Here is a 14,510-nt window from a genome sequence, read left to right on the forward strand (position 1 = left end):
AACCTAACAAGGATAATAAACGGAGCAAAATAAGGGCTACACTGCTGAAAGTTGGAGTTACGTTCTTTTTGCTTGTTGGTATCCGCTGATGTTTCTGTAATGAGTAGGTTTTGCTTTTGTAATAAAAAGAACGCTCAAGGAAACTTCATTTTGGAAAAAATACAGAGGGGTTTTGACACTTCGAACGAAGAGGGAATCCCCGCATCCTTTGGTGTGAAACAGGAGAGGAATGTTTAAGGAGCCACAGAACTTCTACAGGTGAAGAGGGGAGGGCCAGCCAGTCAGAGGGCACACAGCACAGGCCACACGCTGGGCTGGGCCGCGCAGAGCTCTCTTTCCCCTGCGGGCGTCTGAACCGAAGTCCAGGAGAACTCTCGGACTGCCCGCCCCTCAACGTACTTTCCTCGGCGATCGGTATTTGAGAATTACTCCCATAAGCCTCCGACCCATCTTCCCACCTGGACTGCAAGCTTCTAATTCCTCCTGTTCCACAGAATGTGCCAAATAAGAGCGTGCTACATGAGCGAGCGTTTGCAAGGAGCTGCCCCAAGGAGAAATCCAGCCAGGCAGCTTCCCTTCAAACGGAGGCCCCAGCAAGAAGACCCCTCACTCTGCGGGCAGCGGCCCTGGGTACAGGGACTACCCCGATGACCCAGGGAAGGTCTCCCAAAGTAGAGGGCTCGGGCGAGAAGCCCAGAACCAACAAGGCGAGGACCGGAAGGGCGAGGCCTCCATAGAACTCCTAGGTAAAAGCAGCAGGGGGGGCGGTCTGGAAAGACCCCAGGACGGCGGGGAGGATGGCGGGAAGAAGCTTAGGGCCAACTGGTGGGAAGAGGGCTGAGCTGGGGGCAGGCGGAAAAAGAGGGAAGGGTGGGCTCAGGGGGCAGAGGGCTGGGGCCGAGTCCCCCGGAACCTGGCGGGGGCGGGGCGCGGGCTGGGGGCGGGGGCGGGGGCGGGGCAGGCGGGGCCGGGGGGGGGGGGGGGGCGGGTCCTCGGCACATGCGCACCGCGGACGGCCGCGCACCGTAAGGAGTGGCACTTTTTAAAAGTGCATCCTGGAGGCCAGCCCGCAGCCGCCAGCACTCCGGTCCGAAGCTTGATCCCGCCCGTCCCGACCGCGCGCCCTAGTCCCGCACCAGTCCGGCCCAGGCCAGTCCAGTCCTCACCATGCCGGTCAAAGGAGGCACCAAGTGCATCAAATACCTGCTCTTCGGGTTTAATTTCGTCTTCTGGGTGAGTGAGCGCGACTGCCGCCTCGCCCTCCTCCCCGGGGCCACCTGTTCGCCCCGGGGACCCCGTGAGCGGTCGGGGGCGCCGGTAACTGGCACTGCTCGAGCCGGGCAGATTCTGGCGGGAGGAGAGTGGGCACTGCGGCCGCCAGCTGGCTCCTCGGCCACGTCCGAGACGGGCGGGGCGGCCACGTTCGCAGGGGGCTCCTCTGAAGCCGAATGGGCAGTGGGACGCGGGTGCCTGGTGACCTGGAGTCTGGGCACAGGTCCCGGCCCTCTCCTTCACCGAGAGTTTGGGGTGGGGTTTGTGTCCGCTCCCGCCCCGAGCCCCTCCGAGTGCAGGAGGGGAACGCGCCAGGGAGGACCGAGCACTCCTCTTCTGGGACTCAAAACCTGGCAAGGAGACTGGCGGGCAGTGCAGTCTGTGAGCGGGGTGCGGTCTCCCAAGTGGCAGGGCCGCGAGGAGAGGAGCACGCGGGCGCTCTAGGGGACTTCGGCGGGGTGGCGCAGGCAGAGCCCAGCCAAGAGCCGCTGGCGCTTCTCCCCTGAAAAGGAAGGGGCGCGCCGGCCCCGCGGTGAGAGTCGGGGGCCGCCTCCACCCTCGAGGAGGAGCCTTCAGGCCCCGTTCTCTCGGGCTATGATTCTGAGCCTCGGTGAGAAAGTCCGAGCTCCCTCGGAACTACCTGAAAGACTAGCTTGTCTTGATTTTTTTTTCAAGCGCGATAAGTATCTGAACTGGAGAGGACTCCGGGAGAGCTGAGGAGGGCGGGCAGATGCCTAATGCAACTTTGGCTAGATGAGCCCTGTGTTTCTCCATTTCCGGGGAGACCGGGTGCCCGCCTCAGGGCCTCCGGCCTCGCCCCCACCCCGCCAGCCCAGCCAACGGCCAGGCAGGGCCACAGAGAGAGGACGGTCACCTGGAGAGGACACCAGGCCAGGGAGCTCCAGGACTCCCGCTGCTGGCCACGCTCAGCCTCTTGGCAGATGGCAAGTTTGAGAAGGGCAGCAGAAAAGGGGAGTGTCCCCTCCACACTTTCCCTTGGAGCTTAGGGGACCTCTGTGTCCTGGTGTTTGCCCCTCTGCAGTCAGGAAGGAGCTTGGAAAGGCAGCCCCTTTGCCACTCTCAGGAAAGATGGCTGTAGAAACAGGAGCATGTCACCAGAGGCTTGTAACAAAAAAAAAATGTACTTATTCCCCTGGGAGCTGGTCAGTGGAGTCCCCACAGACCTTGGTGGGGCAAATCTCCTGAAGTTTAATCCTCTCTCCAGAGCTGACGGGGTGAGAGACTGACCTGCCCTTTTGAGAGTTACCGCACCCAACACATGCTCTGGTGAGGATGTTACCCTCTGTGCCCCGCCCAACCTTGACCTGCTTTCGGGAGATCCTCCTGCAGTGGGCACCCCGCTTCCTGGTGTTCCCACCAGCAGGCCAGCTAGCTGCCAGGCTCGGCTTCCTCCTCTCACCAACCCCTGGCACCAGAAAAGAATGTGGAAGGCGGGCTGGCCCCACCCTGCCCCACCCTGTCCTCTGGGGAGTTTTCCTCTCCCCTCCCAGCACAGTCTCTCCCCTCCCAGTCTGTTGGTTAGTGCTCAGCTATCTGCCTCGGCTGCATCAGGGTTTGGGGGTGGAGGGTAAGCACAGAGCAGCAGTGTGCGTCCGTACCCCCATCTGCCCCACAGCACACGCAGGAGCCTGATGAGAGGCGCCCACAGCCACCCCAGTATCTGCTCAGGCTCTTAGTATCTCCAACCTGCCACCCCTCCCAGATTCAGAGCCTTGGCCAGCTGCTAGGTGATCAGCATAAAACAGAATGACTCACTCTGGGGTTGTTTGCATTTAGAATTAGGAGTGACTTTAGAGAGCATCCAGTCCAGCCCTCGTACTCACAGTGAGGAAGTAGAGAACCAGAGAGGGGTGGTTTGCCCAGGATCACAGAGACGGAGCCAGTACTGCAGCCCCTGGCCCCTTACCTCAGTCCTGTCCTCGTCCGTCTCCATCACAAAACCAACAAGGGTCCTGGCAATGGGTTGGTGTAGGGGGTAAGCAGTAACTGCGTTTTCCTGAGTTAATTATTGTTCAGTAGTCTTGTATTAAGGTCCCTGTAGAGGTGAAGTCTTCTGAGCTAGAGGGTGGAATAAAGAAATATCACGATCCGCTTGTGCAGCATTTTGCAGTCTGCGAAGTCCTCTTCCAAGTCCCCTGACAGAGCCAGAGCAAGAGGCATTATCCCCATTTTACTGATGACCAGGAAACTAGTCCCCAGAGAGGTTAAGTGACTTGTGCAGGGTCCTGTGGCGGCACAGCATCGGAAGTAGGTTTGAAGACAGATCTGTTTGGCTTCAAGTCCAGCGCACTTTCCATCCCAACCTGCTGCCATGCCCCGCTGGGTGGGAATGGAAGACGGGTGGGAACAGTCTCAAAAAACATCTTTTAAGGGAAGCTGTGATCCAAGGGGACTGCTTGGACTGATAGAAATCACCACCTCTCTTTGTCTTTTGAGACCAGAAATTTGTAAACGTGGCTCTTGGGACCTGATGTGGGCCTTGAACAACAGGAGTTGTGAGGCCCCGGGCCACCAGCACCTCACGAGCAGAGGATGCTGAGAGGGCTGGTCTAGCAGGGATCCAGCGAGAGGAAGCCCATCTCAGTGGCAGTGGGGTGATCGGGGCGGAGCGGGGATGGGGTGTACCTCTTCCCTGGCCCCCGCTCCCAGCCAGGCACCCTTGGTGTCAGCGGAGCCTGTGCTGCCTGTCCTCCCCAAGCAGGGCCTCTGATGCCTACGGCAAACCAGCAACCGGTCTGCTCTTCCAACGCCCCGGAACCCCAACTTCCCAGCTCTGATTCAGTTGTCGGTGGCTTTCCTTCAGACCTCCTGCCCGCCCGCCTCCAAAAGGGGCTGAGAGCGAAAACATCTTCCTGATGTCGGCGTGGTAGGCTCTCAAGCTGTAACCTGGGCAGCCGGGGCTAGGGCCAGGTCAGGAACCTGTCTCTCCCCACCCCTTCCCCTCAAATCCTAGGCCTGCATTGAGGGCCTGGTTCCTATCCCAGCTCCCTCTGCCCCCCATCTCACCCCTCGCCCTCCCTAGCTGATGGAAGTAGCAGGGGATTTCTCTTTCCCAACACACGTCACCTGGACCCATGGAGGCTTCAGGGAAACATGGACAGAGACCTGGGCTGGGAATTCAGAGACCTGGTGTTGGGCCAACTCTGTCCCCAACTCACTTTGAAACCTTGGGCAGGTCACTTTTGTGCTGCAAACCTCAGTTTCCTCATCCGTAAAACCAGTGGGTTGAACCAAAATGTCTTGAACCAAAATGTCTCAAAAGCTCCTTCAGCTCAGTCTGTGAAACCGGCCTCTCCCCTACTGCCTACAGCAGTAAGACCTTCCCACGCAACCCAGAATCAGAGCCAGGAAATGAAATGAGCAGTGAGTTCTGAGGTTTGTCCTCGGAGCTTGGCATCGTTTGACCGTTACCTCTGGGGTCTGCTTCGTGTGTCTCTTTCCTCACAGTTCCCTCTACTCGCCCTGAGTGGAGGTCTGTGTTTGGGGGTTCTCTGTTTTCATCAGCCATTTTTGGTGGTACTGCCTAGTGGTCAGAGCACCAGCTCTGGACTCAGTTTCCCCATCGCCAGATGCCTGCCCCATGGGCTGCTGCGAGGGTAAATGAGAGAATGGATGGGGTGCACTGAGCATAGTAGCCTAGTCGTAGATGCAGCGTTAACGTCCAGCTGGAGCTATTTTTATTCACCAGTTGAAAGTAGATCGCTGGGTAGGGTGGGTGCAGTTCCCTAAGAAGTGCGGCAGTTTGGACCACAGATGTAGCCAGGAGCACCCTGAGTCTGCACACCCCGCTCCCTTCTTGTCCTTCTCTTCCTGCTTCACTGCCAGCCTCATTCTTCCACCCGCCTCTGCGATTCCCACATCAGGACGCCGACTCCATTTCATGTGTGGCTACATGTGCGACTGTGGGGCGGCTCCACTTCTGAAAATAAAACTACACAGCAGAGAAACCCTCAGACCTCAGGATTCTGGGTCTGGGCAGGGTCTGGACTAGGGGGTGGTCTTGGCAGAAGCCCCTCCCACGCACCCTGCTGCCTCACCCAGAGGCTGTTTGCCTTCAGTGTTGGGCTGAGCAAGCAGCTGGGGCATTTGTGTGAAATGGCTTCCCACCTTTGGCACCCAGACAGCTGGAGCTCTGGGAAAGCCGGCTTGTTTGTACTGAAGCCAGCAGGTCCGGGGAGAGGTGAGGTGAGGCCAGGTGTCTGTATCTGCTAAGGAAAATAGGACTTCTCACCTGCCCAGAACCCTGGTGGCTGTTCCCCTGCTTTTCCCTACAGTGGTTGTCGACAACAAGGACCTGATTCCTAACATGGGGGTGTGGGGGGATTCCTCTACACACACCTGCACACACACACTCACACTCACACACACACACACACACACACACACACACTCTACACCTTTCTTTTCAAAGTGGCCCACAGCACCATTCCAGACATTACTCTTTTGTACTCGAAGGAAGTGACTGCTGTTTCAGACGCGAATTTGGAACCGCCTTGTAAAGTGGCCCCATGGAACGCCATCCTCGTGAGAGCACTTACTCTGCTAAATGAGTCTTCTGGGGCTTCAGGCCTCACAAGTCAGTGTGCTCACCTCTTCGTTTTGTGTCAGACGTGAATCTTCCCCGTTCACACACAGAGTTGAGTGTCCCATGTTTGGTTTGTCTGTTTTCCTGTTCGGCTCCATTTTATGAGGAGGCATCGCTTTTGGAACTGATCACACAGTTTGGGACTTAATAATATACCTTGGACTTACGAAAGCACCTTTTCTTTTAAAGAACGGAAACCTTGACTGTGGGTGCATCTGGCTGTGAGGGTCAGGGACCTGAGGTCACGGTTACCGTGGCTGCTGTGGTCCTTTTGCCTCCTTGGGGGTTGTGTGTTCTAGATAGACCTGTGTCAAGTTGGGGAGAGGAGAGTGGAGAAGTTTCAGGAAGCTGCGTGTGTATGTTGTGTGTTCCTCCCTTGCCCAGGTTGGGGTCAGTAGGACTTTATCTGGACCTGCCACAGGTCTTCTCAACCGAGGCCTTGCAGAAAAACGGTCTTTACCTCTCACATCCAGAAAAGCAGTGACTTCACTGTTTCAGGGTTTGGAAATCTGGGTCTGAGCCTGTTGGACCCGTGTTCTCAACTACCCTGAGATTTCCTTTGCAGCTGAAGGCATTCAGGAGACCGAAGGGCTAATCTTAACAATACATTTTTCTTAATTTATGGTTTTGAAGTCTGACTGCAGATCACTTGCCTGTTTCATCCTGTGGAAAAAGTCGTGCTGGTCCAGGGACATTTTCATTTTCCATCAAGTGATGGCATACAGCTGTGGAAAGCAGCGTCCTGTCTCCAGATGAGATAATTGTATAATAATTGCATCCATCCAATAATGCCCCTCCCCAAAAAATACTTAGTTCTGGATAGTTTTTAAGTATTCTGTGCTGTTATCACCAACTGGTGGATCTTACTTTCTAGGGAATCCAGTGAAATCGATGGGATCTGCCTCCAAAAACATGTTGTGCCCATTTTTTTGCTTTTTTTCTGGAGGCCCATGGACCTGAGGTTATAAATACCCCATATTGGTTTTTCTCTCTTGGTTTCCAGGCAACCCCTGCTCTGTCTTGAATCCCATGTTTCTGCCATGAGAAGCAGGTTGCCTCACAGCTCCCTGGGGGTTGCATGGGGGAATAATGGGAGGACTTTAAGAAAGGCTTTAGAGAGCCCTAAGTTCTCTGATCAAGAGCAGCCCAGACTAGAGAGCTGGCCTCCCCTCCCTGCCTTGCTCTGACTCCCAGCTTAATCATTGCCCAAGGAGTGGCTTTGACTCTCCATTAATTTAATGAGTGTTCTGTATTTCTAGTCCACACGAAGGGTCCAGCTTTATGAGCTGCCAGCCAAGTTTTGCGTCTTGGGCTAGGTTTTCCCATAGCGTGGGGATTTGTCTTTGTTCCGGAAGGGCAGAGTTCTGTCTTTCCTTCTTCTTCCTTCCACCAAATGGAGACTAGAAGGCTTGGCCAGCCTTCTCTCGCCTTACGCCTGAGTGCTTTGGAAAGGGAGAAACGTCTCCCAGGGGTCGTTTGGGGACTTGGATTCCTGAGGGGCCAATGTGCAGCCTGGTTAAGTAGCAAGGGAGGGCGAAGCCGGCTGACTTGGGGATGGACCCAGATTCGTGTGATTCCAGAGAAGATCCTGGGTAGAGGTTTGGGGACTACTGACTTGGAGCAAAAGTCAGTGAGTCCTTGTTCAATCCTCTCGCCAAGCATTGTGCAAGGGAGCAGAAACGATGGCTCTTGCTGGCTCTCTTAGGAAAGTAACTCTTCAAAGCTTACCCGGTGCATATTCAAGGTTCCAGGGAACCCCTGTCAGGCGAGCAGGCCGGCAGCCGTGACTTCTCCCAAGCTGCTGCCTCCCAGCTGCTCAGGAGGCAGCTCCTTGCTTTTGGTCCCAGTCTGAGCTGCATGTCAGTGTCCAAGGGCAGAAACCATACAACACGTGGATCCCGGGAGGACATCTTCAACTGGATTAAAATATGAGAAACTAAATCAGACAGTTTTATTGAATTTAAAACTCATTTCTATAGCATTTTAAGTTTTCATTTATCTTTTTATCTTTAAACCTACATTGAATGAATAGCATGATAAATGATAGGGTTGATTTATTAAAGCTTTAAATGAAAAGATCAGCAAAATCATACTTAAGTTGTGAACTTGTTGCTCTTCAAGTCAGTAGAAGTTTGGTGTTTTTAAAAGATAGTCTGCTATAGACTGAATGTTTGTGTCTCTCCAAAATTCACTTGTTAAGTCCTAAAGCCCAATGCAGTGGTTTCTGGAGGCGGGGCCTTTGGGAGGTGGGTAGGTCGTAAGGATGCAGCCCTCATGAATGGCATTAGTACCCTTGTGAGAAGAGGCCCCAGAGAGCTCTTCTTGCAACTACGTGAGATTATAGCAAGAAGACAGCCCTCTGTGAACCAGGAAGCAAATCCTCACCAGACACCAGTTGCTGCACCTTGATCTTGGACTTCCCCTCCTCCAGAACTGTGAGAAAACAAATGTTTGTTGTTGGTAAGCCCCCCAGTCTATGGCACTTTGTCATAGCAGCCCAAACAAACAAAGACACAGTTATTTACAGGTGCAAATCGAAAACCCCTCTCCCCTTCTAGAGGATCGATCGCGCTGTGCCAGTCTGCGTGCTCCCCTCACATCAGTGCCCCCTCTGATTGGGGGGCAGGGGGGCTGCCCTCACCCCCTCGGCAGCCCTGCTCCTAGTACAGAATGTGCACTTCAGTGATGGGAAACCCTTCCCACTGACTCTTCCTCCTGCTCACCCTCATGCAGTGTCATTGCCTTCTTCCTTGTGACGTGGGGCTGTGGATTTCAGTCTGTTACTGTTATGCTCAACCTTTTTCTTTCTTTTTTTTTTTTCTTCTCCCCAAAGCCCCAGTACATAGTTGTATACCCTGGTTGTAAGTCATTCCGGTTCTTCTATGTGGGACGCCACCACAGCATGGCTTGTTGGGCAGTGTGTAGGTCCTCACCCAGGATCCAGACCAGCAAACCCTGGGCTGCCAAAGCCGTGCGCACAAATTTCACCACTCAGCCAGGGGGCAGGCCACCATATGCTTAAACTTTTTAAAGCTTCCTTTCCATAAATCTGAGGGGGTCTTCCCATACTTTACTTTTCCCCACTCCAGTCAAATTACATCCCTGACTCCCTAAGACAGATAACCCTTAAGAGACCAGAAAACTCATTTCAGATGGAAATTAGATTCTCTTTCAGTGCTGGGCGTGGGGAGGAGCCCTAGTATGGGAAGCTGGCATTATCCTCACGTCGCAGGTGCCTCTCAAGACCCCCTGCCCAGGCATGTAACACAACCCTGCACTGATGTCCTCTCGTGCCCTTTCCTGCCAGGATGGTGCTGTGGGGAGAGGGCAGAGGCTCTGTCCCACCTTGGGGCTATTCCTGTAGGGAACTTGATGGGCCACCGCCCTGTCTGTGGACCTGGTGGCCAGCGGGCAGCCACAGCAGTGCCTGCACTTGCCAGGCTTGCAGCAGTAGTGACGCTTGGACGAGAAGAAAACGAGCCCAGTTACTCTGGAGAATCTGTTTCCCAGAGCAGTGCTTATGTCCACACTGGATTTCTGGCCAGTACAGCAAGGGCGTGGACGGAGCCCTCAGGCCAGCGGCCAGCCAGAGGAGGCGAGGCTCTATCTCTCTAGACTCTGTCCACCTGCAGCTCCCCCAGAGAGGCCGGGCTCGGCTGGCACCTCCAGGCCAGGTGGCCGTTGCAGATGCCCTCCTGTTGTGAGAAGGGAGGGCCCTCTGCTCTTGCAGCTGGCTTTCTCAGGGCCTTTAAGGATGGAAGATGCCATTTTTGAAATGGGATCAGACATAGCTAAGAGGGAGAGAGGACAAAAGGGGAAAATTCTGGCTCTGAAATAAAAGAAACGGATCAAAAAAGACAAGCAGTTTAACAAGTGGTCGAGGATTTGGGCTTTGAGTCAGTGTTCTGAGGTCCAGTTCTGACTCAGCCACTTGTTTGCCTGCAGGACCTCAGACAAACTACTTCACTTCTGTTCCTGAGTGTTCATCTGAAAAATGGAAGTGAATTTGACCTACCTGGTGGGTCTATGGTACAAATTAAGTGATCCAGGTGAAGCGCTTTGGGCAGGGTGTGGACATAGCAGAAGTTGAGGTGTTTACTATCGAACAATTAAGAGACCTAAAGTGAAGGCTGGGCTCACGGAGAGGGACAGGGCGTGTGGTAGTCAGACATGCGGTTGGGGAACCTTGGCTCTCGCAGCCTTGCTGGCTTGGTGCTCAGAATGTCCCGTGACGGGGAGGAGGGCCATTTAGCTGAGCAGCGCAGGGAGTGCCTTCTGCCAACACTGCCGATCCACGCACCACGTAGCATTGCTTGAAAAGTGTCAGAGAAGGGGCACCTCCCGCTTCTCAGGGCCGTGCAGGCAAGTGGTAGCTGGTCCTGCAGATGGAGTGAGAGCTAGCTGGTCCACATGGCTAGAGTGTCTGAGCGAGAGAGAGAGAGAGGGAGAGAGAGAGGGAGTGTGTGTGTGTGTGTGTGTGTGATCCCCAGACGTCTTAGTGAGGCATACACAATGGAAAACAAATGTGTGGTATTCTGGAATTGAAAGGAAAACATCCCCCAAAACAATCCCCCACATCAGATGATTTTGGTTAAGATCAGAATGCCTGCTTTCAGCAGAAAACGGATTTATAGGCTGGCTGGTGTGCGCTCCACGTCTGGCCAGCAGGCGATGGAAACTTGACATGAGATTTCTTGTTTAGAAAGAAGTTCCCTTGGGCGGAGGCCACCCTCCCGGTCCCTCAGCCCCAAAGTACTTAAGACCAGCACGTCGTATTAGCCGAAGCTTTCCCCTCTCTTAGGCAGAATAAGGGCTCTGGCTTTTAAATGATGCTGACTTTCCTCGGAAGGGAGGATTTCTCAACTCTTGAACTTGTTCAGACCAGGTCACTGCCTAATTTCCATAAAGGTATGCTGAGAACAAGCTTACAAGGCCCTTGGTCCCCTGCCACACCCCAGAGAAGGGACCAGGCTACCTCTCTTCCACCAGGAATGAGACACCATGTGCTTTGCATGTGGCAGAAGGGGAGAGCTGACAACTGAGGTGTCCCACACCTGCTCTGTGACCATGGGCGAGTTACTTTACCTCTCTGAGGCTGTGTCCTCATCTCAAACTGGGATGATCATAACTCCCTCGAAGGGTATAGCAGTCCCACCAGCGCCCTTAGATTCAGAAGGGGTGTAGAACTCTGTCTTCCAGAATTCCTCTTCTCCCGGGAAATCTCTCACTGTTGCTGCTACAAGGCGGAGAGGGATGGGCAGAGAGGGATGCCCCTGTTAGCCTGAGGCCAGGCTTGAACATTCAAGCACAATTGCCCAGAAGAGCCAGGCTCAGTAAGAGGATGACAGCTGCAGGCTGTAGCCACTGAGCCCCCTTCACCCCTCCGCCAAGAGGCCCCCACGTACGGCAGAATCCCCAGAAAGGGAGGTCCAAGGTCAGCAGCAGGCTGAGCATGTGCTTAGGGCCCCGCAATGCAGGTAAGCCCACGGAAGCATAGGAAAAGCCAGTAAGCACATTTTTGTACTTCTTTTACAGTTTTGATATTTTTTCGTATTGAATTTTATGAGTGATGGGGTAGGTGCCATAACCTTCTCAGTGTTTAGGGCCAGAAATGACCGCAAGAGGCAGAAGTCTGCCTCCCCAAGGACCTGGCTTCTCAGGGGTGGTTGGGTGTTTTGTTGGTGGTGTTGACCCCCCCCCCCACGGGTCCTGATGCTGCAGAAGAGCAGCATAGAGTAGCAGGGGGCCCTTTATGCCAAGAGTTGTTCTTAGGGGAAGGGAGGGGTGGCTTGTTAGAAATGTAGGTGGCGGGGGTGGGGGGAAGCAAATTGGTGACTCTGTTAGCCCCACTTTGCTTATTTGTGTAATGAAAGTAGTAATACAGGCAAACTCTTAGGGCCCTTAGGAGGAGTGAGGGGCTGTTTCGTGTAAAGCTGATATCGTCATGCCTGGCTCATAGCCAGAGCTCAGATGTCAGCTTCTGCGGCTGGTGCTGTAGTTACTATTCCTACTGCCTCTCCTTAGAATTCTTCAGAGGTTGAGGTTGTCCTCAACGTTCACGAGCATCCGTATCTTATAACTTCAGTTCTGTGAAGCTACATCAGACAGGAGTGCTCAAAGCTGAAATTTGACCACTAGACTTCATCCTTTCCGAAGATGAGTTAAAGGGCTTGTCTTTTCATCTGCCTACGAAGTGCCCATTTCAGATTTCCCCAATTTGTGCAGGTGGGTGAGGAGAGGGACCAGTTGTGCACTCTGCTGGAAATGGGCCCATAAGGAGCCCCGTTAGCAGAGGCTCCCCTGTGATAACGGGATTCAGCCTTCGGAATCGAGGGAGGAAACCTAGTCGGCCTGCAGACCAGGAGGGTGGGCTCAGCACCTCTCCTTCACGTCCTTCTATTTGCTTCCCAAAAGGAGATGGATTCCTCTTACCTAGAATTTTCTTGACACCTTGGAGAGCCAGAGTCACCATTGCTTCTGTGTGGCTACAATGGGAAGAAGAGAGAAAAGGGAAAGCTGGCCCTCGTGCATTTTCCCTGGGACCCAATGATGGTGGGTTGAGACCAACACCTTTCCCAGCCTCGACAGAGGGAGAAAGGGGAGGGGAGAGACAGCACAAATCCAAAGAAGTTAGTGGTGGGAGCCCGCCCTCCCTCTGACCTTCACCTTGGCTGGTGCAATGCCCTGACCCGGAATTCCCCGGCTGCAGCAGGCCAGGTAAGGTTTAGGTTAGATCGTTTTGCCAGATTCAGCATGTGCAGACCGCCCTCTTGGCCTCCAGGAAAAGTCCTCGGGGTTCCCATTCTTCCCATTTGCTAGCTGGGCAGAGAGGGAGCACAGTGTGTTGGGAACGATCTGGTTCAGTGTGAGCTCTGCCTCTTGCTGGCTGTGTCTTTTTGAGTGAGTTACTTAACCTTTTTGAGCCTGTTTCTTCCACGAGATAAGGATGATGAGAGGATTAAAGAGCCAGTGTACACACACCAGCTCCTATAATGCGGGACAGGCGTGGGCACTCAGTGACTTCTACTGTTGGTATATTACTGATCTTCCTTTCCCCGGCATCTGGAAGTGTTGCTAATGGACAGCAAAGCCTGCCAGAAGTCAGGTCAACACTAGATAACCTAAAATGTCATCAACCATCAGCCTCTGCATGTATTCTTTAAAGAAAATTTCTTTTTTCTAGAATTAGGGTGGTTTGAGGAAGAGTCCACGCTCATACATAACAGCAGCCTGACACAGGGAGAACGCAGGCTGCAGAAATTAGGGGGAAGTTTTTACCAAGAGCACCCAGCATCGGAGGCTTCAGGGGTCATTCTGGCTTCCTGGGGCGGGCGGGTCACGGGGCGGAGCCTGTGTGGTGAATGCACATTAGGAAGCCAAATGCAGGTTCTAGCTCCAACCATTTATGACTTTCCAGGCTCTGGGTTCGGGATGGCGTTGTCCGGCCGGTATCTCTGTTTCTTCCCTCTTGCTTCCTTCCCTCTTACCTGTCCTGTTTCCTCCCCATTGACTGTCGCTGTGCACCAGTTCACGGAGGTGTCTAGCCCCAGTCCCTGCAGGGCATCTGAGCCCACACCCTCCAGATGGGAGTGTAAAGTGGAATGGTGACATTTTGCTCCCTGTTGTGTGGAACCTGTGAGCCTCCGTGACTCAGATGGGGAAGCTCGAGCCCAGAGCAAGCTCACACATCTGCTCCTAGGCCGCACGCTCTTCAGCATTACCATTTAGAAAGCTCGTCTCTGGGCTCAGAACCCCCAGAGAAGCTTTTCCACGTCCCCCGGTTGTGCGGTGTTTAAATGAAGGCTGATCACAGTGGTTCTCAAACTTAAGTGAGCATCAGGATCGTCCGGGGGCCTTGTTAACACGCAGATTGCTGGGCCCCACGGCACTCAGGTTTCTAACTGAGTAAGTCTAGGATGGGGACCGCGAAGTTGCATGTCTCCCAAGTTCTCAGTGCTGCTGCTGCTGCAGCTGGTCTGAGGACCCCGTGTTGAAAATCCCTGGCCTAGAGAAAACTTTCCCAGCGGCCGTTGAGGATGCAGGCTCCTACAGATTTGAGCGCTGCCCTAAGATGGGAAGGTAGTATAAGCCCCGAGAGCAGAAGTTGTCTAGAGGGACGAGATGACCCCAAGGTGATGATACTCACAGGGAACTTGTTCTCCAGGGCTGTGGTCTCTGGGGCTTTTCAACTCGTCTCTAATAAAACTAAAGTTAATAATGTGCCCCTGTTGTCATCTTTAAATTCTGCCGTGTGCTGACAGTTTACTTGTGACTGAATGAAAGCAAGTCATGGCAGTTTTTTTCCTGCTGAGTAGAGTGGAGTCTGGTTTTTGTTGTTTTGCTGTACGCTGGGGCTGGATGAGGGAGGACTCCAAGACCTCTGCTCCTGCCCAAGTGGCTTTGCCCTTCCAAAGACAGCAGCTCAGCCCTCCTGTGGGGAGGACTAGAAGAGGCAGCGAGGACTGGGCTCCTGTTTGTTCTTGCTGGCAGGGCCCTGCCCAGCGTCCTGCCAAGTGAATCAGCCCATCCATCAGCCCAGCCGGGCCTGGCATTCAGCGGTGAGCCGGGGTTGCCATGGAGATGGGTGAGGCCCTGAGCCCACAGGTCTGGGTGGCCTGACTTGTTTGTAAAT

General features: G+C 54.0%; 1 protein-coding gene across 1 annotated transcript in view; it reads left to right on the forward strand.

Annotated features, from left to right (window-relative positions):
• The first annotated feature begins 965 nt into the window (after positions 1 to 965).
• CD9 (CD9 molecule) overlaps positions 966 to 14,510 on the forward strand; it is a 32,303-nt gene continuing 18,758 nt past the window's right edge. Inside the window, exon 1 of the mRNA XM_023643014.2 lies at positions 966 to 1,233. Within this exon, the coding sequence (XP_023498782.1) occupies positions 1,168 to 1,233 (66 nt within the window). The 5' untranslated portion in view covers positions 966 to 1,167. The remainder of the gene's footprint in view (positions 1,234 to 14,510) is intronic.

The sequence above is a fragment of the Equus caballus genome, chromosome 6, assembly GCF_041296265.1.
Source record: "Equus caballus isolate H_3958 breed thoroughbred chromosome 6, TB-T2T, whole genome shotgun sequence".
In the NCBI taxonomy this organism is placed as follows: Eukaryota; Metazoa; Chordata; class Mammalia; order Perissodactyla; family Equidae; genus Equus; species Equus caballus.